General features: G+C 49.9%; 1 protein-coding gene and 1 pseudogene across 2 annotated transcripts in view; one reads left to right on the forward strand and one right to left on the reverse strand.

Moving 5' to 3' along the window:
- The window catches only part of PRRX1 (paired related homeobox 1), a 73,434-nt gene extending 57,792 nt beyond the window's left edge, over positions 1 to 15,642 (reverse strand). For both annotated transcript variants that reach the window (XM_045983639.1, XM_045983640.1), the window contains exon 1: positions 15,121 to 15,642. In XM_045983639.1, coding sequence (XP_045839595.1) covers positions 15,121 to 15,361 — 241 coding nt within the window. In that variant the 5' untranslated portion in view covers positions 15,362 to 15,642. The remainder of the gene's footprint in view (positions 1 to 15,120) is intronic.
- A 7,692-nt stretch (positions 15,643 to 23,334) lies between these two features.
- LOC123928508 lies at positions 23,335 to 23,486 on the forward strand (annotated as a pseudogene).
- Positions 23,487 to 24,507: the final 1,021 nt, after the last annotated feature.

The following is a 24,507-nucleotide window of genomic DNA, read 5'->3' on the forward strand; positions in this document are numbered from 1 at the left end:
TGGGTGGCTCAGTCGTTAAGAGTCTGCCTTTGGCTTAGGTCATGATCCCAGAGTCCTGGGATCAAGCCCCGCATCAGGCTTACTGCTTGGGGCAAGAAGCCTGTTCTCCCTCTCCCACTCCCCCTGCTTGTGTTCCCTTTCTTGCTGTGTCTCTCTCTGTCAAATAAATAAATAAAATCTTTTTTTAAAAAAAGGTAAGCAAAATTGCACAAATAGAAAAACTGTGCTTTATCAACCATCAGACAGGAAGGAAAGACTTCGTTAAAAAACAAAAACAGAGAGAGAGAGAGAGAGATACAAAATACTGAGCTGTAACTTCTAAACATGGCATACTTTTCATCTGAAAACATACTTAAAACTGAAGTTAAATTGCGAACAATAGTATCTGTGTGATAGACTGCCCTCTTGGTGCACGTTTTCGCTTCCAGAATACAAGCTAAGATAACAATCACCTAAAATTAGTCAGAGTTAGGATTTTTACAACTTTCAGTAATTGCCTTAAATATCTTTTCCTCCCCCCCTCCCAGGTGAAGCACTTAAAACAGTGCCCGCAGCTAGCGAATGCGCCATGCATTGTGCAGTCAGCAACTGCTTATTAAGTCATTTACAATAGGAAAGCACCGCCACACTCTGAGGTATAAAGCCTCCTTCGGTCTGCCCTTCTCTTCAAAACTTTAAATACCTGCTGAAGAGAGAAAACCAATGCTTGTAAGGGGAAGGTTGAATGACAGCGGGCCACACAGGCCAGTGGACAGCAGGCAAAAATACATTTGATGCCAATCGCTATGAAAGAACGTGGTCTACGTCTACGTCTACAGACTTGACGGCACATGAAAATCATCTGGGGTAAAAATGCACGTTTTGAGGAGATTCTGATTTGCTGGGTATGGATGGGGTCCCAGAATCTGCATTTCAAGACATTTCAGTTCATTCTGATGAAGACAAACCAGGCATCACACTTGAAGATCTACAAGATTCGACCGTAAGCTCCATAGAGAAAGAATCCCATGACCTGTTATTTCTCTTTGTCTGTTGCTTCTAGATCGTTAGAGATGAACCGCACAGGAGACACAGAGGAGGAGGAAACGAAGTCAACAAGGACCAAAGGAAGGTTTTCCTGCACGGGGACAGGTGCCTGCTCTCTAAAGGAGAATGGCGATCCAGCTCCCCACACCCCAGTCAGAGACTGTAACCCCGTAAAGCAGAGCCAGCGTTTTAGCAAACACACGCGTCCTCCCCTGTATGTCAGAACTCATGCTACGACAGGTCACTTCCTCGTCTCCAGCTCACCACCGAGCAAGCTCAGAGCTCTGCCTCTCTTTGCAGAAAGCACACGGCAACTGCCTCTCTGGCCCCGCGCAGAGCCACGTGACAGGCTCGTCCAGTTGCCTCACCCACAGTGACCCTTTTTCTCCGCATGTATCACAGCTGATGCGCACCTGTTACCAAAGGATGCCAAGGAGATTCAATTGTCAATTGCCTGGCAGCAAAATAGAGAGTCTCGGATGCTTTATGATACAGAAACGGGGTCTGTATGTCTTCTAGGCTGACCAGATTTCAAAGCAACACACGGGAGAGCAGGTCACGTATCTGACTGGGGAACAGAATGTTTCTCTTCCTCTGCTGGTTAGGAAAGCCAGGTTGGCACAAGAACAGCAACTGTACGTACAATCACAGTGAACATGGCGAGTATTATTTGTGTCTAAAAAATCAACTAGACCCCACAGAAGTCTGAGGGGAGCGGTGAACGGTGCTGTCAGACATGACACCACAGAAAAACCCGGCACGGCTGGTCTCTGGGAGACACAGTGGCTGCGGGAGGGCTGGGATAAGAAGTCTCGATCCCCGAGGTCGGAAGCCTGTGTCCTATACTCTCCTTCAATTCAGGGTCAAGTTTGGAGGAAGACATTTGTCTTCTTCAGTCCCTGCACAGTCCGCAGTGATGGATGAAGCCAGTGGAAGCAGGAAAGGCCGCTGCCATCTCAGAGTTCAAGAAGATTCGGATGACTGGTTCACGCTAACGAGGGGAAGGGTGGCCTGAAGGAGGGGACCATGGGAGGGATCCTCTGAGCCAGACTCCCAGCTCTGCCAGGCACTCATGGTGTGACTTAGATGTGTGTCACTAGAAATCATAAGGCATCAGTTCCTGACTGTAGATCAAAAACATCTGTCTACTTAGTCACTTGGTAAGTGACATGCTTAAAAGCATGGCTTTTGGAGTATGGGACTATTCCTAGTTTTAATGACATTAACATGGCCTCCAACATTGACTGGGAAATCACACTGAATATCCATCCGAGCCTGGAGTAAGTGACATTTGTCAGAGATGTTCTGGAGGGGGGAGCAGGACACGAGCAAACATGTCCTTGCCTTCAGTGGGACAGAAGTAGGGTGCGTGACTCCTTGTCCACATCACCTCATTATTCCAAGTGACAAACCCGTGTAATAGCTATTAGCATGCCAGGGTTTTAGGTAAGGAAATCAAGACCCAGAGAGTTATCTAAAGTCAACCAGTAAGTAAATTGTAGAATCATAACTTACCATGAATTCTTTAAATACAAAGTAAAATGCTTCAAAATCCCTGATGCCTTAAATCTAAATGAAAGATTCTTGCTTTTTGATGGCTGGGGATATATTTATTGAAACGCATTCTTACCTTTCAATTTTTGCTTGATAACTAGTTTAGAAAAATCTCCATTTGATTCCTATGGTGTAATAATAAATTGGCCCTTAATTCCTCAAGTATTTTTGCAAACGCAATACCCTTTTGGCCTGCTGTGTTCCCATGAGGAAGACAGGTTCAGCAGTTCCCTGCCTACCTTATAACAAAGACTAGGAGCCAAAGGAAATAAAAGAGATTGTGCAGCATGGTAGTATGTTGTGAAGTGGTGTGCTGGTCTCCCTATTCCTAATTCAGCATTGCGTCACTAGACTGTGACACATCCACAAGAATTTGGTTGACAGCAACGATGATGGGATAAAATGAAAAAAATAAAACAGGACCAGAAGGAAATACTTGAGTCACTTAACAGTAGGTTCCTAAAACCCTCCAAGCCAGTTTTCTTCTCTGTAAAATGAAAATAATTGCCCTACCCCCACCTGTTTCTTCGGACTAGTTTTATAAAACACAATAGTGTTGGTAAATGTTCTTGGAGTTTGTGAAGCAGTTTCTTATTTCATGTCACTTTATTACTTATATTATTAATGTTATTAATTCTTTAAGATAAACTAGGGCATTAATTTATACAAGTAATCAGGGAAAAGAATTCAATCCTCTAGCAGTCTGAGTACATATAGTAAGTCAGTTAAAATGATTGACTTTAAGGCCTACCCAGATACAGCTGGAATTTCCTGGCTATTCAAGGTAGCTCTGATTCTCCAAACCAAAAAAAATCCAAAACAGCAGAAAAAAGATATTCTTACCACCCTGAGGAAGGAGAATGTTGGGGTGAAGGGGGATGAGAAAGGCATAAATTTAACTAGTGCTCCACATATTCTGAGTAAAAACGATCACACCCAGAAAAATCTCTTCTTCCCTGAGGGAAACTAAGACCAGACTCGTAACAGTCAAGTGTGCGGTGATATGTTCTGTTTCTCTTGTCAGGAGGGATTCAGCCTTTGAAATATGTGTAGCAAAACTGCAGATTTCAGTTTCTGATTAATGAGCTAAATTACGTTTTATTTCTTAAATGTGTTGAGGATTCATCCTGTGGTCTTTCCTCAAACTTGAGCAGAGCTGCTGAAGAGCACATCTGGTTACAGGCAAAGGGCTCTCTGGGCGGTTCGCGTTCTTTCTTCCCTCAGAAACAAGCAGTGCAGGGAACTGCAGAAACTTTTATTGGACAAGTGTGGTTTTTTAATCCTTGAAAATCATGATTCTCTCTCTGTTCCCCCTTCCCCATGAAAGAAAGATTAATTTCTAAGATATATCTAATTCATAATTTAAAGATTTTTGCCCTACACAATTTTATATCACTAAATAATACTTTCCCTAAAGAAAATATTTACATTCATCAGGCAAATATTTTAACATCAACTTGCCTGGGAATGATTTTTGAATACATTTCATGATAACAATTTATGTTTTCTCTGCAATTATCACTTGAAATAAGGGTTGTGGCAATGTAGACTTTCATGTACAAATAAATGCATTGTATTTTTTTTTTTATTTTTAGAAGTGCTTCTCCTACCAAAATACTCTACTGTGTGCTGTCACTAGTCTACCTGACCATCATTCTACAAGGTATAGATAAATGTCATTTTCCTCCTCCTTTTTTACAAAAGCATTGTATAAGTTTTATAACATTAAAAAAGAAAAAAACTTATAAAATGAAAAGTCAAGATCCAGGGATCTACGAAAACAGAAAATGTACACTCCCTTAAGACATCTTTCTCCTCGATGGTTTTATGGAGCAGTTCCTTATTAAACCATGTAAAAACTAATTTTTTGAGCAGTAGCTCTCCAACTGTGGTCCTGGAATGTCCTTCAAGTATTATGCAGGCTTTTCCAATTTCAAAAGGAGACATGTGCTCATGTCTAGGGAAGGTTCCCAGCTAGAACAAGCAGAAAAGAAAAAGAAGCTGTTTACTCTGAAGGTCTTTACTGCTGGGAGTGGGCCCACCGGAAGCCGGAACTCTGGGAAATGGGTGTGACGTCACAGCTCCCACAATCCTTGCGGAGTTGTTGTTTGTTGTTTGTGTGTGTGTGTAATTTTCTGATGAGAGCAAGTGGGTTACATGTTTGTGTATTTTCTTAATTTGTGGTGAAACTCAATCTATGAAAATTCCTCTGTTAATTTAAGAAAAATCAGTAATGGAGAATGTTAATATAAAAATTGTATAAAAAAAAAAAAAGGAAATATTTTAACACCAAACTACAAACTGCGTCTATTTCAGGGTGGTGAAATACAGGTGATTTTACTTTCCAATTTAAACTTTTTTACTGTAAAATAATACATTTTCTAAAATGAGCATGTATCGCACTTTGGCATTATGCTTATATTAAAAAAAACTACTCACAGCTAGAAATTGCAAAAACAGCAGAACCACACTACTTAAAAAAGAAGAAGAAGAAGAAGACCTGCTTAATTTGCTTACTGCAGCTTTCCTATATATAGTGGGACTATGCCTCTCCCCTACCCGGCCCCTCAAAATCTCTCATCTTAAGAAAATCCTCAAGGTATATTAACAACCATATCATACTTAGAAAATAATTAAGCAATACTTGTAAAAAGCACTGATCATTTCTATAGTAAAGCATCGAGGGAAAGGGTTTGCTTGGTCTAAAATGAAGCAGTCAAGAAACGTGTCACGAGGAGCAGAACCTTGGAAGGTGGCATGGGTAGGTTTGCAAAGAAGAGGTACAGAGCAAGGACACGTCCTAGGAGAAGTCAGAGCAGCAGAAAGGGGACTAGAGGACATGGGCAAATGCTCTAGCCTAACTAGCATACTAGGGAAAAGTAAGGGAACAGTTCTGGTCTCTGTGGGAATGGGCAGGTTGCTGGGACATGAATGGAAATATAGACTATGAAAGGTAATTAAAAAAACAAAACAAAACACCAAACAGGACAAATTTGGTCCTGATGTATAATAAAATAAAATGAAAACAGAGAGGGAGGTAAATCATGAGAGACTTTCAACTATAGGGAACGACTGAGGGTTGCCCCAGAGAGGGTGAGTGGGGAGGAGGAGGGGGTAACTGGCTGAAGGGCATTAAGAAGGGCACTTGATGAAATGAGCACTGAGGTGTTGTATGCAACTGATGAATCATTAAATTCTACTTCTGAAACTAATAATATAGTATATGAGAATTCAATTTAAATTAAAAATTTAAAAAAATAAAAAGCAATTGTGAGTTTTAAAGGAGAGGGCCACAATTTTTTAAAAATGTGTTTGTAAAAGAATGTCCTCGCATGCCCTTTTTTCCTTCAGCAAATTTTCCTTGAGGATCTATTATATCCACCCTATGCGCCACCTACAGATGGGAGGACAAGCAAGGACTCAGGGAGACCCCGTTAGTTAGGAGGCCGGTAGAGCCATGCAGGGAAGACACAGATTTTTAAGAGGAGATGGATTCAGGTGATTTTAGAAGGTAAACTTGTTGAGATTTGGACATGGACTGAACAGAGGCGGGAGGAAGGAGTCAGGATGAGTCTGAAATTTCTGAGTTTTGCATCCCCATGTTGTGGTAGAGAAAAACAGGCAAAGCTGTAAGAGGATCCGACTGGGCAAAGGGAGCTCGCTGGTGCCATGCTTTGTTGTTCTGGACTCTGAAGCACTTCTGCCAAGTTCACACGGAAATGTTGAATCGGTGGTGGCACATAGACTTGCAGTCCCGGGGGGGGGGGCATGCAGCGGTAACCTGGGGGTCTTCAGTATGCGGGTGGTGAGTATTGTTGAAAAGGTGAGCCTGCAGGAGAGCTCCTAGGCAAATGGTATAAAGTCGGAAGGGGAGCAGAGGGGGCCCAGTGCTTAGGCTGGATTCGAAAGAGGATCCGCTAGACGTGGGGAGGTGATTCTCCCATTGACGCGTTCACTGAGCCGAGGCAACAGTTTAGCAGCTATCCCAGTGGTAGAGGACCGCTGTGATCCAGACCAGGAGTTAGGGAAAGAGGCCTGGTGGTAAATGGAGAGAGAGTCACAGCGTACATAATCCCTGAGGGTCACCTCCCACTCTGGGTGAATGGCTACATGTCAGTATTCAGGTGTAAAGGGTTAGACTCAATACCTATTTCCATCGAACCTTTCAACTTACATGTATTCATGAGTTACCTTAAAAAGAAGCAGTAACCAGCTCCCCAAAGCTCTGCTTCCAAGAAGTCTCTAAGTGGGCTATTATAAAATGAATTATCAGAGAGGGAAAATACTTGAAAATACTTGGTTTCATTGAGCTCAACAGCTCTCTCCTTTTCTGAGGATTTTAGAAAACACCATTTAGGAGGCTCCCACGGTCTCTAGGCACCAGTTTTCTTGGCAGCACACACCTCTGGGACAACCAGTGGGGCCCCAGGGCGTGCAAAGAAGACAAGGATGGTTGACAAAGGCAGGAAGCTGGACCCCGATTCCCCACCACCCACCAGGCCCAGGCCATATCTTCCAAGTCCGTTGCACACTAGCATGAATCTGTGTGCATAAATACAATGGAAACTTGAGCAAACAGGGTTGTCTTTATACATCCCAAGTGCTGGCTAAGACTTTCACTTTGCCCCACAGTCAAGCTGATTCAACTTAGCATATCCTGGCTCAGATTTTGATTGAGTTGGGCTCCTTGGCCCTTAAGTTGTATATCTGAATCTTCTTTGAAAAGCTCTGGCCTCCCCATGTACATTTAGAGTACTGGGAGAGCGCCCATCTGTTTTTATGCTTATTTATAACTACACCACCTTCCAGCACTGTGAGGTCCTCTAAAATATAACGACATGACTGATGATGAGAAATTAAGTGAATGGGGTGAATGTTCCTCCTCTCAGACGAACGTCTGTGGGAATGCAATTTCCCTTGCAGCCCTGGCCTGGCCCTTCTGTTGCTCATGAACACCCCAGCTCAGATGATCCGGGAAGGTCCGCATGACCCACCATCTCTGCTAAGAAGACAAAGTGTTCCTTCTGCCCCTTGGTTGTTCGCACTGTTGCCTTGACTTGCTGACCTCCAGATTCAGGGTGTGGTAGGAGCGAGGTAGAAAATCCCAAGAGTTACGGAAGGGGATAAGAATTTTCCTCCTATGTCCTGTGAGTCACCTGAAACTCTTGCCCCCAAAGGGCGGATGGGTGAAAGCCAGGGGTGGGGACACACACACACACAAGACCTGGGGTAAGTACTGCCCTTCCTTTGAGGGAAAGAGGGTTCCTCCAACCGCAGGGCCCAACTCTAGGACGGCCAGTGTCTGCCCCCCGGGAAGAGGCTGTGTCCCCGCAGGGCCCCTCGGCAGTCCGCTCCCCCTTCTTCAAGCCCCGGGGCCCCTGCACACGAGGCTCGCCCACCTGCGCGGAGACGGACCCTCCCCTCCCCAGGCGCCGTCCCTGGCACCCGCGGACCCGGCGTCGCCAGTCCCACCGGGGAGCCCTGGGAGCGCCCCTCGCGGTCGGGCTCACCCGCAGTCGGAGCACCGCAGGCCGGGGCCGACCCGCTGTCGCCGGGCTCCCGCCGAGACGCGCGCGGCGCATGCGCGTACGCGATCCCGCGGGGTCCTCGCGGCCCCGGCGCGCCCCGTCGTTGGCTGCTCGCGTAGGGGCCCTGCCGGGCGCCAGGCCCCGGGCTCTCTGCGGGCGCGGTCGGGGCGACCCCGGCCCGGGGGCGGGGGGGCGCCCCCTCTCGGCAGGAGGAGGCAGAGCGGGGGCGCGTGGGGCCGGGCTCGCCGCGCGCTCACCCTGCGGGCGCTGCACTCCACGCGCTCCTCGGACGCCGGCGGACGCGGGAAGACGCGGGCCGCAGCCGGGAGGGACCGGCACCTCTGTCCCGGCCGGGGTGCGGGGCGCGGGGCGCGGGGCGCGGGGCACTGGCGTCTGCGCTGCCGTCCAGTCCAACGTCTACGTCTCCCTGGAGTTGGGGATTAACTCTCCGTCCTCCCTCCCGCCTCCACCCCGCAACGGCGAGGGTCCGCCAGAGCCCTCCGTCGGGCCGAGCGCGGTCCGCCCCGGCCCGGACGTTTGGGCCCCGTCGCTCCTGGCGCGCGCGTGAGCGCCTCTTCCAGCCGCGCGCAGACAGCTCCGCGCACACGAGCTAGGAACCAGCGGGCCGGCCCCTGTTCTTCCTAACAGCTCGAATCTTGGGGATCCACATCAGTACGCACTTTTCAGGTCCGTTCCTCATCCGAAGCCGGGTCTGGGGAAGTCGACAGCGGCAAAATCCGTTCTCGGGCTCCGAGCCGCCTCGTTCCGCGGCGCGGCAGAAGGGCTGGGCCATCCCTTCCGCGAGGACGAATCCCGGTCCTGACTTCGTTGCTGTTTCTGGGAGCTTTACAGGAGCAGCAGAATCCGTAAGATTCTGATTGTCCTTGGACTGTGCGATGGATTGGTTCTGACAAGTTTTCTTTATTTTCTTTCACAAAATTTCCTCCACCAACCACTGTTTGTACCTTTGTGCCCCCACCTTGTCCTGAAGCGACGGTCACCCCTGTTCTCGGCTTTTCCCAATATTTTTTCAAGAAAAGTGGTTCAAGGACAAGTGCGATGTAGTGATTTTCTTTTAAGTGAAAACCTCAAATCAAGAGTTCACAGTTTTCTGTACAACTACTTCTGTAAGCCTGCCTCGCTAAGTTAGACAAAGGACCAGGCCAAGAATCTTCTCATATTGCGACGACGGTAGAGACATCTTACTCAAAAACTTCTGCAGGTGGAAAACAAACCCGCTAACCCCCAAGCAACACTGACTGTCTCTCCTCAGATGTCTGGGCAATGTATCTCCGTATTTACTGATTTAATAAGAAAGGGCATTCAGAGAAAAGGAGATTGTGGCAGTTTGTCGAAATTGTTTTTCTATTTTAGTTAATTTTTAATTGAGTATTGTTAGTCTGCTCATCAAGCGATTTGAATTTACAAGAATCCAAATTCTTGTGGATAAATATTAATGCTGTTGACATAGACCTCCTCTTTGTATCCTTGAAAAGGGAGTTAAGGGACACCAAGCCTGGGGCGGGTGGTACTGGGCCCTGCATCAAATTAAAACAGAATTGGAAGCCGAGCCTCATCAGATTACAGTGGTGCGGACTCACAGGTAGTCCTGTAAATGTTTGCACACCCCAATGGACACAGGAAGTTAGCCCCTTACCGAGTATTTCCTGTAAATGTCTAATCTCCCGCCCAGAGGAATACTCCAAGAATCCTCTTGAATGACCTTAAGAATTGGTTTGAATAGAGGATGCTGAACACCCAAGTTTTACTCTTTCTTCGGGGTAGAGTTCTTCCCCAAGAAACTCTTCCACCCCCTGCAAAAAAAGAAGCAGCAGCAGCAGCAGCAAAAAGCAAGCCTCATCTCCTTCTCAATAAAGAGTGCTCCCTGATTTTAAAAATATATATATATTTCCTATGGCTTCTTCTAACTCGATCTCTCAAAGAATAAAAAATAAACAGATTTTCTCAGAACTGTTGAAAGCTGGCACCACCGGGAGCAGGAGATATGCAGGGATGGCGTGCACACGTGGGCACGCACAGATTTGCAACACCCCAGTCCACAAGTCCCCTGGGGGACCCCCTGTGAAGGGGGTCTAGCTCTCCTAGAGCTAGTGGCCTGCTTTGGGGGCAGTGGGCCCTGCTGAAGGAGGGAGCAGGTAAGTAGGGTATTACAGGAGTGGGATTGTAAAAGAAACACATCTTTTAAAATAAAAATCAAATGGACCTCTAGTTTAAAAGTGGGAAAGGATCTCTGCTGAGGGGAGCACCTTTTAAGATCAGAGCGGATCGGAGCCAGTAGGATAGGAAGGTATCTTTGGTTCTGAAGTTGCTGTGATTTTTTTCCGCAGGGGAGGGGTGTGTGTGACATCTTGTTGGGTTGGAGATGATTTATTCACTCCTGCGGTAAAATCTAAAATGATGCCCCTGGGAGGAGGAAGGCTCTGCTGGGCTCTCTGTGACCCATGCCGGCCGGCCTGAAGCCCCTATGTTCTGACCTAAGCATGTGGGGGACCATTAAAGCTGCTTTGCCAAAATGCAGGGCTGCATGACACCTGAGCGGCAGAGGCACTCCGGAGTCTTGGAAAGGGCTCCACGGGAGAAATGAACGGGGCGGCAGGGGCTCACTGTTCTAGAGCTGGGCGATCTGGAGCCCTAGTGGGTACTGTCTCCCTGGGGCTCTGACTATACAGGCCCGGATCCCACTCCAGGCAGCCCGTCTACCCCAGGCAGGTGGGAGTCGCCAGATGGTCCATTTTTTCCAAAATATGAAGAGGAGGCCATCCAGTGCCCTGCTCCTGCCTGTGATATAAACAAGATTTACCTCTTCTCTGAACTTGATATGCGACCGTGGGGACTCAGTGGCCTACCTCAATCCTGGATTTCATTGACTCCTGTAAAGAGAAAAAACTTCCAGGCTACCCTTAAAATGATATAGTTCATGGGTTCCCCTTTGAATCAAGATAACTGAGGCCCAAATTCAGAGTGTCAGCACCGATTCCGGGGCCCAGGGTGGTGCCGCAGAAATTACGGGCGCCCTGGGTGTTAGAAATGCTGAAACTCCAGGGAAACTGATACTCTGTTGTGTATTCCGACTAGGGAGCCCCCTAGAGATGTTCTGGCTCCCTGGCCTTACCTCTGCGGGGCGGGGGGGGGGGGGGGGGGGGGGGGGGGGTGCGCAGCAGAGCTGGGGAGTGCGGTGGAGGACTGTGGGCCTTGGATTCCTTCACGCCACGTTCACACCTCTCCCTTTGTGACAAATCGATTTCCCGCCCTTCTGCATTCGCATCCCACCGAGGCCCAGGGCCCAGCTGTGCCCTGGTGCACACTTAGCACTGGTTTGGGAGTGTGTGCGTGTGTGCACGCGTGTCTAATTGACTTTCCGTCTACCTTTTTATGACTACATGTGTTTCCAACAAAAGGTCTTATTAGGACAATCTGGTTTCACTAATTTAGAGGTTGGGAACGTGGAAAGCAGGAGCTTTTTTTTTTAAAGAGTTTGCAGAAGTTCGGATTAAGAAATGACCGTGGATGCACCGTCCTCTTCGGAGTAGGTCTGCCTATTTTTATGACCTGTTCCTCTTTCCTCTCCCAGGCTTCCCCAGTTCTACCCCTCTTCACACCCCAGACTCCCCCATTAGCCACAGGATTCCTAACAGTTAAAGAACCATTTCTTTTAAACACTTAAGGCATCTGAACCCAGAAGTCTGAGACATTTACTGGGCTGGGAAAATCAGTAAAAGGGAACAGGGATCGTTCTACAGAGACTAAAGTGGAATGAGTATGAAGTAAGGGGGAAACAGAATTGTAAGGAGTGAAGGAGACCAGACAGAAGCTCTCATTTGGATCGTGCTAAGGTCATGCCAGGTGGTAACTGGAAAATCTGCAGGATGAGTGTAGATGGAATATGTTTCATTAATTTCGGCTGAAAAGAACATTTAAGAAGAACGTTTCCATAAAGTTGGAAGAGTAAACCATGTCTTTTATGTGTTTCCCATGTTTTCCAAAGGAGAGTATGGTTTCCCCCTCTGGGGTAGACTCCAGCAGGCTGCAAGGGGCACCTAATGCTTGGCGTGGCTCTCTGTCCCCTTCTGGTTCAGAGCCCCACGTTAGTCCTGACGACTGAAATCTCCTCTCTCCTCGGACTCGCAGTCTGACCTCCCTGCCCTCTGCGGACTGGACTGGAAGCCTCGCAGGGCCCACCCGTCCGCACTCACGTAGCTTGCAACAGACCCCTCGGCGACACCTGATGGGGGACCCCAGGGCTAAGGACAAGGCTCCTCCTGGACACCATGTGCCCCCCTTACCAGACCTTCCTATCCTCATCTCAGAGATGAGTGAGGAGGTTGAGGAAACATTGCTTCTTTAAAGCAACAACCCTTTGTTAGAAGAGGCCCCCGCCCATCTCAAGAAAGCAAGGCCTATCGGCTTTCCCAAGTGGGGGTCAGTCACTTGGTCCCCACCACCTGGGGCTGCATTTCTGCTACCTCCTTCCTAACGGTCTGTGGACCATCCTTCCTTTTCCTGGCTGGTATCTGCACCTCAGTTTCCCTTCCGGGCCCACTCCCCCCAGGCCTCCTTACTCCTTGAAACTCGGAGATGCAGAGATGCGTGCGCTTAAGACTGCATCAGGCAGGTACCCAGAGGTTTCATCCCCTTCCCTTGGAACCATTTCTTGGAATGGTTCTTCTTTTGGAACCTTCCCTTGGAACACGAGGTCCCCAACTTCGCCCGCTGCCCTTTTTGTGTCCTCGCGCATACCCGCGGACACCAGGAGCATGGCACGACCTTAGCCATGCCAGGCCTGGGTCTCACGGGAGTCAACCCTGGGCTGCCTCCCTGCCACCGCCGGCCACCTCCACCTCAGCTTCCAGGGTGCCCGCCAGCTGGCCTCCAACCCCAGTCTCCTTCCGTCCTCATTAGAAGGCCACCGTGAACCCGAGCTCCCTTCTCCGTGGAGTCTCCTCAGAGCCAAAGGGCAGGAACGGTCGGTCGGCATCCCGTGCGCATCAGGGCCGGCAAGCTTGCTTTGCTTGCTTTAGGGGTAAAGCAACAATGACTGGTCTCTCCCGCCCCACCCTGGTCTTTTACGCAGTCGTTTCTTCAGGACCCTGTTTTCTGTTGTGGGTCCGGCCTCCAGTTCTCCCAACAGTGGTAAGTGTTGTGATTAATAAATAACCGTGGCAAAACCAGACTGGCAGAAAGTGCAGAAATCAGTGAAGCTGGGTGATAGGCACTTGGAGATTTGGAACACTATTCTCCCCCTGCTTTGCACATTTAAATTTTCCCTAGTAAAAGCGTTTAAAAACAATCACATTATTTCGGCGGTGCATTTTGCCAGAATTCAAAGTGTCTACGCAAACAATTAACTCATGCTGTGGACGGCGCGTGCTGCAGGAACGACCCTCCTCTCCCCCACCCTCTCTCAGCACCAAAATCACCAAAAGGAAGCTTCTGCGTCTGTGCTCAGCCATTACGCTGGACTTGGGAACACCAGGTCTTCATTCCTCAGAGCAGCCGCCTTTCTCTAGTGACAGGCCAGGCCAGGCCAGATTATCCTGTCCAAATTCCCCATCGCCCTCTGCCTCTGGGAATACCTATGTCGGATTGACTTCAGTTCGATTTTGGCTTTCAAAACAAAACAAAACCTGAGGGGATGGTAGGCATGGACCTGGGGAAGTGGACAAGGGGCAGGGGGCCCGGGGAGAGGGGATCTCCTTGCCTATCATTTCATTGAGGCATGCTGCTGGGCTCCCACAGTTTTGCTAGGGCCTTGCTTCCAGCTGTTTCTGGGTCCTGTTTCCTTCCCCTCTATTTCCTGAGAGTCTGATATTGGCAATTTTTTTTTTTTTGAATGATGGCATGCCTAGGGGATCTCCTGTTTTCACAGGTTCCAAATTTGAAGACAAAATAACAGTCTACAAATAATGAAATGGAAAAGAATTTGCCTCATTTAAAAACCTTCCAGCCACGTGCAGAGTCCTGCAATCTCGAGGAGGAAATACCAAGCCCCATGTCACCTGGGCTGATTCAGGTGACAGGTCTGTTACAGACTCCAGAACGTACGGATACACTTGCCGCCACCTTTCAAGGCCCGGTTAACAACGCCAGGCGAGATTTCCGCGGGGGCACAGTCCGGAGGGATGGGAAAGGGAGACTGTGTGGACTTTTCTGGGAGGACTTAGGGCCAATAGGGAGAGCTTATCGGATGTGCCACCAGGCTCCGCACTGGAGCCCGCGCTTTAACTGCGCATCTCTCCGGTGCGGGACGGAGCGGGGCAGGAGCCCGGGTTTCACCCCAAAGGACGCCCCCTCTGCTTTGCCCGAGTTTCCCGGGGCACAGGCCTTTGATTCTGCAGGGGTCTCAAACGCATGTGCAGGTGGAGCGCGGCGACAGCAGAGGACGGAGAGCGGATCGCGGGCTGGGGCTGGGCGCTCCGGCGCGGTCCCCCCCCGCACGCCGCGGACATCGGGGCCCCGAGCGCGCTGTGCCGCAGGAGCCGCGTGGGTCTCGGCGCCGTGCGCGGTGCCCTCTGCCTCTCTGCCCCGCCTGCCCCCGAACCCACACTCGCGACCCGGGAGAAGCCCTCCCGACCCAACTCGGCATCTTTAATCCGCTGCCCTCACAAACAGGCAGGCTCCCCGACTTTCCACCCCTCTCTTCCTGCCAGTCCGGCTGCCCCGCAGGAGGACCTGGCCGCGGTGCTCGCCCGGCTGAGGGGCAGCCCGGTCGGCTGCGGCGAGAGTCCTCAGCGGACGGAGTCCCTAAGCCCGACCTCAGGGCCTGGGGCCTCAGGGCCTCCGTGTAGCGCCCGCCCCGGCTGCGCCCTCGGCAGATCCCCCTTTTCGTCATCCTTTCCTGCCTGTCTGTGCCTGGCCCTTCCCCTGGCCGCTGACACCACCACTCGCGCCCCCGACTTTCTCTCCCTGGTCCGGGAGGGTTCCAGGCGCCCAGCCGGGACCCCGGTCCCCGGTCCCGGACACACACTCCCGCGGGCACGCGCCCCTCACTCACTGTCCTGCTGTGGGGTGTCGCTGCCGCTGGTGAGTCCCGGCGACTCCAGGAGGCTTCGGCCGGCCTCGCCCACGCTCTCGTCCGCCTGCGCCGCCACCATGTCCCCGGCTTCCTCCAGGTCCAGCAGGTGACTGACGGAGAAGTTCTTTTTCGCCTGCAGGGTGTCGAGGTTGCCGGGGCTGTCCAAGCGGCCGCCCAGCGCCGGTTGCCGCTCCAGAACGTGCCCGTAGCTGGAGGTCATGGTCTCCCCCTCCGATCCCACCCACCCCCCTCTTCCCGCTCGAATCAACACCAAACGCTGTGGGCGCGAGGGGGGAGAGGAGCCGAGTGGGGAAGAGAGAGGGGGGAGTGGAGAGAGAGCGAGAGCGAGGAGAGGGAGAGGGAGAGAGGGAGAGGGAGAGAGAGAGAGAGAGAGAGAGAGAAAAGGAGGCTAAGGACAAAAAGAAATCGGAAAGAGGGCGGGGGACCCCTTCTGCAGAGCGAGCGCGTTCTGCACCGACAGCCTTCTACAGCCTCGGCTGCTTTCCTGAGGCCAAGTCCCGCGCGGGCCAAGGAGATAATCCACACCAAAAAATAAAATTAAAAAGTCACCCTATGTTCAAGTCAGGAGAAAAAAAAAATTCCTTCCAGCTCTCCAAAAGCGTCCACACGCACACACTAAAAATAATAATAAGGGGGAGAAAGGAATGGGGAGGCCAGCGGGGCGGGGGAGTCAGGCAAACAGAAGAAGAGAGAAGAAGGGGTGGGAGAGAAGAATCAAAGTGGGGTTTTTTTCAAGGTTAAAAAAGTTATTCCCAGGCAAGAGTTCAAGCACCAACAGAAGAAGGCTTGTTCCAGCTTTAAAACATCTTCAAGAAACCGTGTTCCCCCTCTCTGCACTCCTGTGGATTCTCAGGAGTGACTAAAGTTTCAGGAGGAGAGGGTGATGTCTTGCAGATGTATTGGAGAGCAGGATTCTCACTTTACTTTTCGTTAAGAAGAAAAAAAAAAGGGCTTCAAGAGTCCGAAGGAGGGTGGTGGTGGGTTTCCCCCCTTTCCCTTCTCGCTCGCTCTCCCCCTCTTCTCGCTGAGCTCCTTTTTCCTTCTCAGTTGGATCAAGAAGCTCTCTGGCACTTCAAAAGGCACAAACTGGCATGCAGAGGAGGCTTTGTAGGGAATACAAGAAAATTGGAGACCCCTGGGAGGGCAGATCTCGACTTAATAGGAGCCTGTAATTACGTGGCAAAGCCTTTGTGCAGTGCCTGACGTTTTACAGACCCCCTTTCTCCATCACAATCTCCTTCTTCCTCCTTTCCTTCGGACCAAAAAACAGTCTGATTAAGAAAACCCCCTTTGCCAACATCTGAGCCAGAGAGAAAGAGAGAGGGAGGGAGCTAGAGAGGGAGGAGGGAGCGAAAAGGGAGGGAAGAGAAAGCGAGAGAGCCCCTTTGGATTTTTAAAGTAAAGGTCTAATTATCATTCCCCTGCAATAGTATCACGGGGAGAAAAGACAAACTGAAACCCACAGTCACTTCAAACGGGCTGATTATTTTGCTTGGGCATTAACTCCTCCAGATTGGTTTAAGATCCTGTTGGAAAAACTCATTTGCATGTTTTGATAACAGCTGTGGGGAAACTTGTTGGAAAAAATCCACAACTATCTCAATCAAATTTTCTTCTCTCTCTGCCCTTTTTTTCTTTAGCGTTTCCTGTAGTTCTGACAGTTTTGGGGGGTGGAGGAGTGTCTGAGAGAGAACGAAGGAGAGAGCAAGCAAATTAAGGCTCCGTTTGGCTCCGTAGAGACAGCCTATTAAATAATGTTATAAAATAACAGCAGCGACAATAGCGGGAGGCTCTCCCACGCTTCTTCCGCGAACCAAAGGCGGGTTAGGGGAGATCTGGAAGGCACCGAATCGATTCGAGAGTCTCTCGCGCCGCTCGGAGCCCGGGGGCCAAGGCGGTAGGAAATTTACATATTGATTTAGCTGGAGGAAAGAACTCCAGGAGTGAAGCAAAATTGCTCCCTCCTCCCACCCTGGCCAATTTCGTAACCTCTTCCGTGCGGCCAAGGTCGCTTCCCCAGGCGGCAACGCTGAGCCGGGAGGGTCCCGTTGCCCAGATGCGCAGGAGTCAGGGGCATTCCTGGAGCGAGTGGCCAGGCTAGGGTCCTGAGCACAGGGTCCTACCCGGGTGCCTGGGCGGGCGGGGGAGGGGCCGTAGGAGGAAGGACAGGGAGGGACAGAGAACTCTCAGGTCTAGGGATAATGCCCTGCCGCCCGTCTGCCTAGCCCTAACTTGACAAGGAACAGAGAGGTGCTGAGGGATTTTTTCATGACCTGTTGGAATTTGGTAACAGCTTTAATAGTCTCATTAGAAATGAGTTACTATATGACGAGTAAGTAAAATATTAAGTGCTTATTTGTGGCATTTTATGTTCTTCAAACACACACACACATACTTGCCCGCAGGCTTGATTACTAGGCTCCCCCCCCCCGCCCTTCTTTTCCCTTCTATAGCCAAGAGGCTCGACTGGAGAGAAAGAAGGGTCCGAGTGTGTGTAAATGGTTTCTGGGCTCCAAACGGCCATAGTTAGCCCAGAACTCCCAGCCCCGATCTGGGAAAAGAACATTTGATGCCATCAAAGGGCTGCAGATTGAAACCAGATGTGCTCGCCTCGGTTCTTTCCATGCATTTAATTAAGGAGCCGGGATGGAGGAGACTTTTTCATCATTAGTCCACCCACTCCCCCCACCTATTTCCATCCCCTCGCCCTCCCCCTACCCCGCCCCCACTCGCTCGCACCCCCGACCGCGAGCCCAAAGCCCCGCCAGCGCCGCGCGGTGCGCCGCGCCCGCCGCTCCGTCTCCCCAGCGGTCGGGGCTCGAGGCAGTAAACATCTGGCCGCGTCTGGGCCGGTGCGAGCCGAGCGGCCGGGCTAGCGGGATGCTGCTGGGAGGCGGCCGCGCGCCCGGGTGGGCCCGCACCGAGGCGGACGCCTTCCGCGGGGATCTCCCGCACCGCAGCGCCCGCGAGCCCCAGCTGAGCGCCACACGGGCAGTGCCACCCGCTCTCGAAGGGACGCGACTTAATCGCACAGAGAGGTCTTCCCCAGGAGTCCCGCCGGGCGGGCTGGGCTGAAAGGGCCGCGGGGCCCTCCCTTCCCTGCAGGCCGATCGAGGCCCCGCGGGTTTCCGCAGCCGGGTCAGCCTCCGGCTCGCTCGCGGGGACTGCTCAGACCCGCACCAGGCCCTAGCCTCTCCCTGCTCCTCTGCCCTCGCTGACAGCCGAATTGAACGTTTCTTTTTGTCCCGACACTGACCGAACTGCCCTTTGTGACAAAGGTCTGGGGTAGAGACCAGGGCCTTCGGACACCCCCAGGACGCGCGCAGCTTCCGATGGAGACCCAGGGGTCTCCGTCAGTCCGGGAAGCCCGCCTTTGGGAGACGGCGGCCTGGTCCCTGCAGGGCCGTCAGTCAGTCCGGTTAGTGGCCCGGAGGTAGCGACAGGAAGGAGAGATCAGAGACGCGCCCTCCTCGGAAACGCGGTCGGAGGTCTGCACTTAGACTCGCGGTGTTCTCGGGACGGATCAGGCGCTCCCTTAACATTACCCACTTGTCATTCGTGTAATAATGTCAACCAGTCCTACCAATACTAACTACGACGCTGTTTCAACAAAAACATCAGATACATTTGCTTAACATTTGTCGACCGAATATGTATCTGTGTGTAAGTTGTATAAATTTTTCTATGCACACTTCCCCAAAACCCTCAGCTGCTGGGACTGAGAATTCAAATACCTCTGACTGCGGAGCGAGCTCAGCCATGGGCCCGCACCAAGGCTCTCAAGGCCCAGCCTGGGGGTCCTCCTCCAGCAACTGGGGTGGCCTTTGTGGACCTTGGGGAGGGAGGGGTGGGCAGAATGTCTTCCAAGCCCGGAAACTGGAATTCAGGGTCAGACTAACAAGGCGTCCTGGGAAAGGGAGAAGCCAGTGTTGGGACAGGGTCTGGAGGCAAGCGGTAGGACCCCCTTTCACCGACCCGAGCGTTTTTTCTGGAACCCTGCGGAGGCACGGGAGAGCGGAAGGAAGGCTCGGAAGGCTGGAGGGGCCCTTCAGGGCTCCGGCAGGCAGGCACCCCATATGCCTCCGCTGCAGCGGCCAAGTGGCCAAGTCCCAGAGTCCCTCAGCCTCAGCCAGAATCACCACGGGGAGTCCGGACAGCAGGGTGGGCTGGAGGAAAGCTCTGGGAGGGTCCCCAGGAAAGCAAATAAATCCCCAAGGCAGAGGCCGGGCAGAAGTGCATTTTTGGTGTTGCTCTTTCAGACCTTTTAAGTATTTTTTTCTTTTCCTTTTTTTTTCCTATTAACAATTACTAGTGGGTTGGATCCACGCCCTGATTATGTTTACACAACATTAGTAATTTGCTGAGATTCTGGATTTGCTGGATTGTAACTGAAAGCTATGCGCATAACCCTACAGGGAGATTCAAGACCCACTGGAGAGCTCCGGCCACCCAATAAATGGTGAAAAGCTTGGGTTTGTGGCTCCCAGGGACCCTCAGAACCAGCGCCGGTGCTCTACTTTGGGCACACAGAAGTGGGCAGGAGAGGCCTTCTCAGAATGCCCAAGGTGGCTGCCTGGCCTCTCCTTGCTGTCCAGGCGCTGGGCCTTGCTCGCTAGAGGGGTGGAGGGAGGGGGAAATTGGTGAATCAAAGCTCTTTCGGCTCAGGTTGCAGGAACCAGGAGGGCCAAGCACCTCTAGAATTCAAGAACTACCATCTGGCAGAAAGATGTCAGGAGAAGGGAAGCTGTGGCTGGGAGCGTGTGCCCGTCCCAGCAGGCAGGCAGCAGGTCCATCCTGGGGACTCAGAAGGCCCCAGAGAAGGCCGTGGCCTGTTTAGTTCCTTAATCACTGCTTTGCTTTCCCCATGTGATTTCCTTTTGGGAAGAGTTGGAAGGCGAGCATTTCTAACTCAAAATCTCTGAACATGTGTAGATCATTCCTTGGCTTTCACTTTGACTTCCATCCATCAATCAGTATTTATTAAAAATCTGAAGCTCTGGGTGATGTCAGTAACCAGAACCCTCTTCCTCATGACCCTTCCAGCATCTGAGAGTGCCTTTCCAACAACCCTTCTTTCGGCCCTACCCTTTTAAAAAATAACTCCTGTTTCTGGATTCTTCCACAAGTAAGTGGGAGCAAAGCTGGGACTAGCAAGGAAACTTGCCAAGAGATCAGAACAAGGTAGGAAGGAGGAAGAAGGTTTGATTTCCAGCCATGTGCCCTTGGGTGGTCCTATTCATAGTTAGGTTTGGTATTGATTACTGTCCAGGGTTTCCTTGGCGCAGGAAGCTGGCAGAACGGCGTCTCATCTGGCTAGCAGAATGAGCCCCCACCCTAAGAAGCTTCCTCTGAGGTGGAAACCAGGAGTTGCCCTCCCTGACATGTTAACAAGCTGACATGATAATCACAGGAGACAGGTCACAGGTTCCATGACACACAAGCAAGACAATACCACCCTCACGCAAATAATATGCTTCAGGCGTAGAAATGCTTTCCCGCTCATGGGTCACAATCCAATATATATTCATTAATGATGAAACAGGGAAAAGAGAGAAGTGCAAGATCAATTCCGCAGGCTCACCGGCTTGTAGTGTTTCTGAGAAGGAAACTCTTTGCCAGCCTTGAAACTCTCCTTTGCCCTTCCAGTTCTGGTTCTTGTACTCATAAGTGGCATTGCAGGAACACTCCTCCTATGCGTGGGTGAATGCTCTCCACTGACTCCCACCTCCATCCAGTAGCCCTATTGAGTGATACTGAAATTTTGCAAGAATGAAATACAGTAGGCTAAAACCCATTTCCCAGTAGCCCACTGGTAACGTGCCTATCCTGTTATAGGCCGGGAAGTCCAACATACTCAGTTGGGACTCAGTGCGGTTTCACAGGGGCTGTCTGCTCCTCAAACCACTGACACTCACACCGCACACACCACCGGGCCAGCTTTAGCTAGAGACATCTGTAATCTGCACGTTGCCAAATTCAATGAATACTCTTAGACCTTATTTTGCTAAATGTCTCAGCTGTTATCAAGAGTATTGAACATTCTCTTTCTGAAATTTCTTCTCCTGGTGTCCTCTGTTGCTCTGAAGACCTCCTGGTCTTCAGAGAATATTCCTTCTCTTCAGCTCATGTCTTGCATGTTGCTACTCTCCAGGGTTCTGCCTTTCATCTTCCCCATGCTCTCCATTGCACAGGCTGTTACTGTAAGATCGCATAGATTTTCACGGGTTAACGACCACCTGTTTGTCAATGAGTCTAGTGTCTAAAGTTTAAGTTTTGTTACTTACTGTTGCATTGGGCAAAGTGAGCAATTTAGTTACCTCTGTAAGCCTCCGTTTATGCGTCCTTCCCATAGGGCTAATCATGGCCCCTCCTGACAGATATTTGTGAGAATTAAATGAGAATGTATACAAGCCCTTTATACAGGGCTTAGCATATAGTAAGTCCAGAAAGAAAAAAAAGGATAGCTCTGTTCTTGCTGACATTCATTCATTCATCAAGGAACCTTAAACTCAATATGTCCAACACCAAACTCACCTAATCTCTCCATGCCCCTCCTCTTTCCCCAGCAGGAAACTTAGGAGTTACCCCAAGTTCCTCCCTCTCTGACCCCCACTCCAGCTTATGCAGGTCATCATTAAGGTCTGCCTACGTTGCATAGCTGCATCAAATCGGTCACTATATAGTCTATAAGTGGTGGTTGATGGTCCTGAAGGTTGAGTGAGACCAGAGCAAACGAACAGACGACGTGCACGGCTATGATATTACGGTGTGTTCCAATACGTAAAACACAACAAGTAGTCAAGATGCCTTGCGAAATGCCCTCAGAGGAAACATGAATGTGCAAGTACTACACCGTCCTTCTCCTGAGGAACCCGAGACTTTCTCCACCACCAGGACAACTCAGACCTACCGCAAATGGGCAAATGGCTGTTGGGAGGATTAAGAAGACAGAAGAAAGATGTCATGTCCTACCACAGTGCATACTCAACAAATGTTGATTCCCTTCATCTGCTCTTTCCCTTAGGATCACATAGCCCAGCTAGGTTCCTCTGTGCACCACAAAGAAACAGGAAGTAAATTCTTGTTGTCTTTCCATTTTGGAAAAGTCCTTCCAGGGTAGGCAAATGCATGTGATGAAGATGCTTCAAACTGGGAATGGTTCCAGGCGAGCAGCAGCACACAGAGCTGCCAGGAAAACCACTGCTGACTCTTCCCTCCTGCCCCAGAACAGCTGAAGCCTGGTGGCTTCTTGTATCACACTCAGAAGAAAAGGACCTGCCCGCTCACTAGATTCTTGGCCCCTCACAAGACATCTGAGCCGAGGTCCCAGGCTGGCTTTCTGCCTCTGCAGGCTCCCCACCTTTTGGGCCCTGGAGCACTATTTCTAAGCCAAGCAAAAGTGGGTGGGCTCTTAAAGGAGAGCTACAAAATGCTTTGGGCCTGGGTAAGTCTGGCTGACTTGAAACCCGTAAGGTCCTTCAGATGACTTTAGTGCTTATTTATAGCCTACCCGGTGGGTGTGCCACTTCGGATCACCTTCTTTGGCTGGCTGCTCCCGTAAATCCGGAGCCAAGTGCAGCCCAGTCTCCACCTGCTTTCTTCTCCAGAGTCCTTGCGCAAATCTCTCCTTCCAAACAGGGCTCGCCCTTCTCTTCTCCCAGTTCTCCCCTTTCCCTCTAAGACCAGCTTCAGGTGAACAAACAGCCTGGTTGCGTCTCCTATGGGCCAGTTACAGTTGCTAAGGTATACATATGTATTATTCTCCTTGTTTTCTATTTTTTATCATCTTAAACCCACCCAGATTTGGCTCATCTTAAGTTCTGCTCAACAGCAAACAGCAGTAAGAAATTTCAGGGCCATATTTTTCTTGCTCACCTCAAAAGGTTGCTGTGTGATAACATGTATATGAGGAACATAGTATAAAAGGCATGACTGCAAATTAGATTAGTTCTTTCCTTGCTTTTTTATCATTACAAAAGATGGAAGAATTGATAGAAAGAGATTTACGCATTTAAAAAATTTTTAAAACCTGAAATAACGTATTTTTTCAACACTTTGCGGCTCATGAACTATTAACTTCAACATTTAAATCACCATTCATCTTTTTATACAATACACACTTTTGCTTTTCACGAACTTGGTGTCCAACTTCACATTTAAAACACCGGAACCAGCTTCGTGCAATGGCAGTATCTTAGCCAATGAGGTTTATCCGAGGCGTGATTATTGCTAATTAAAACACCGGAACCATCTTTCTCAACATGATTTTTTTTTTTTAAACTTCCTTTTGCCACTTGCCTTTTAATCCTTTCCTCTTTCTGGGATTTTTCCTTTGAGTATCGGCTGCTCCTTTAAGCTCGAAGGCTGAATTAGTTCCTTCAAAATTTGAAGAGTATGATTTATTGATCTCTCTAATTTATCAGGTGTCTCAGTTTCCCCATTAAAAATTATTACACAGGATCCCAAATATCCGGTTTTATGTTATTTTGGACCAAATGACCATGAATCTTTAACCTTCCCAGACAGGCTATTATGTCCCACTTTGAGCCCAGCGTGACAGAAGAGTAGAACTTTAGAGGCTCAGGGAGTAGATTCCCTGGTTCTATGTCGTAAAAATTTCAAGTGAGTTACTTAGTCCTTCTGAGCTTCAGCATTTCAAAGAACTGTTGAAAACACGTAAGATGACATAGGTAAGGATCCGTCAGAATGCCCGGCAAACAGTGAACACTCAGTGGCAGTTCACAACGTGAGCGTTTCCACTTTGGGCTATGATGCCGTAGCTTGCAGCAGACCAACGATGTTCCCACCGAAGCAGCCCGAAAAATCTGAAATATTTAGATCCTCCTCACCCCAAATATCAGAGGGCTTGTAAGGCAACTGGGACTTAAATGATTACATTCCAGAGAAGAATGCTTTTGGAAGCAAACCAAACTTTGTCCATTTCCCCTTTATCCTTGGGTTGCCTGCCACATTTTGGCGTAGAACAAGAACAAGAAGAAAGTACCTGCTATGAAGCAGGGACTCCAGCAGAGCTCTATCCATGGAATCGCATTAAAGGAAGATAAGCTTGAGTTTGGGATTGCTGAGCTTTCATAAAGGAGGGAGGCTGAGACAAATGAGACCAATATTCACATGTTTGTCCCCTCAAGGTATTTAAGTTGAACCAGGCAAAAAGCTAAGAGACATAGCATAATGTGAATAAAAATCAGATCAGAGATTTTGGCAACCTGACAAGGGGCAGGAAGATAAAAACTGAAGTTCATGGCATATTAAGGAGAAGAATCCACAATAAATACTTCAGGCTCTCTGTTAGGAGATCTAGAAAACTATACCCTAAAGAATGCA

Source organism: Meles meles, chromosome 17 (assembly GCF_922984935.1).
Source record: "Meles meles chromosome 17, mMelMel3.1 paternal haplotype, whole genome shotgun sequence".
Taxonomy (NCBI): Eukaryota; Metazoa; Chordata; class Mammalia; order Carnivora; family Mustelidae; genus Meles; species Meles meles.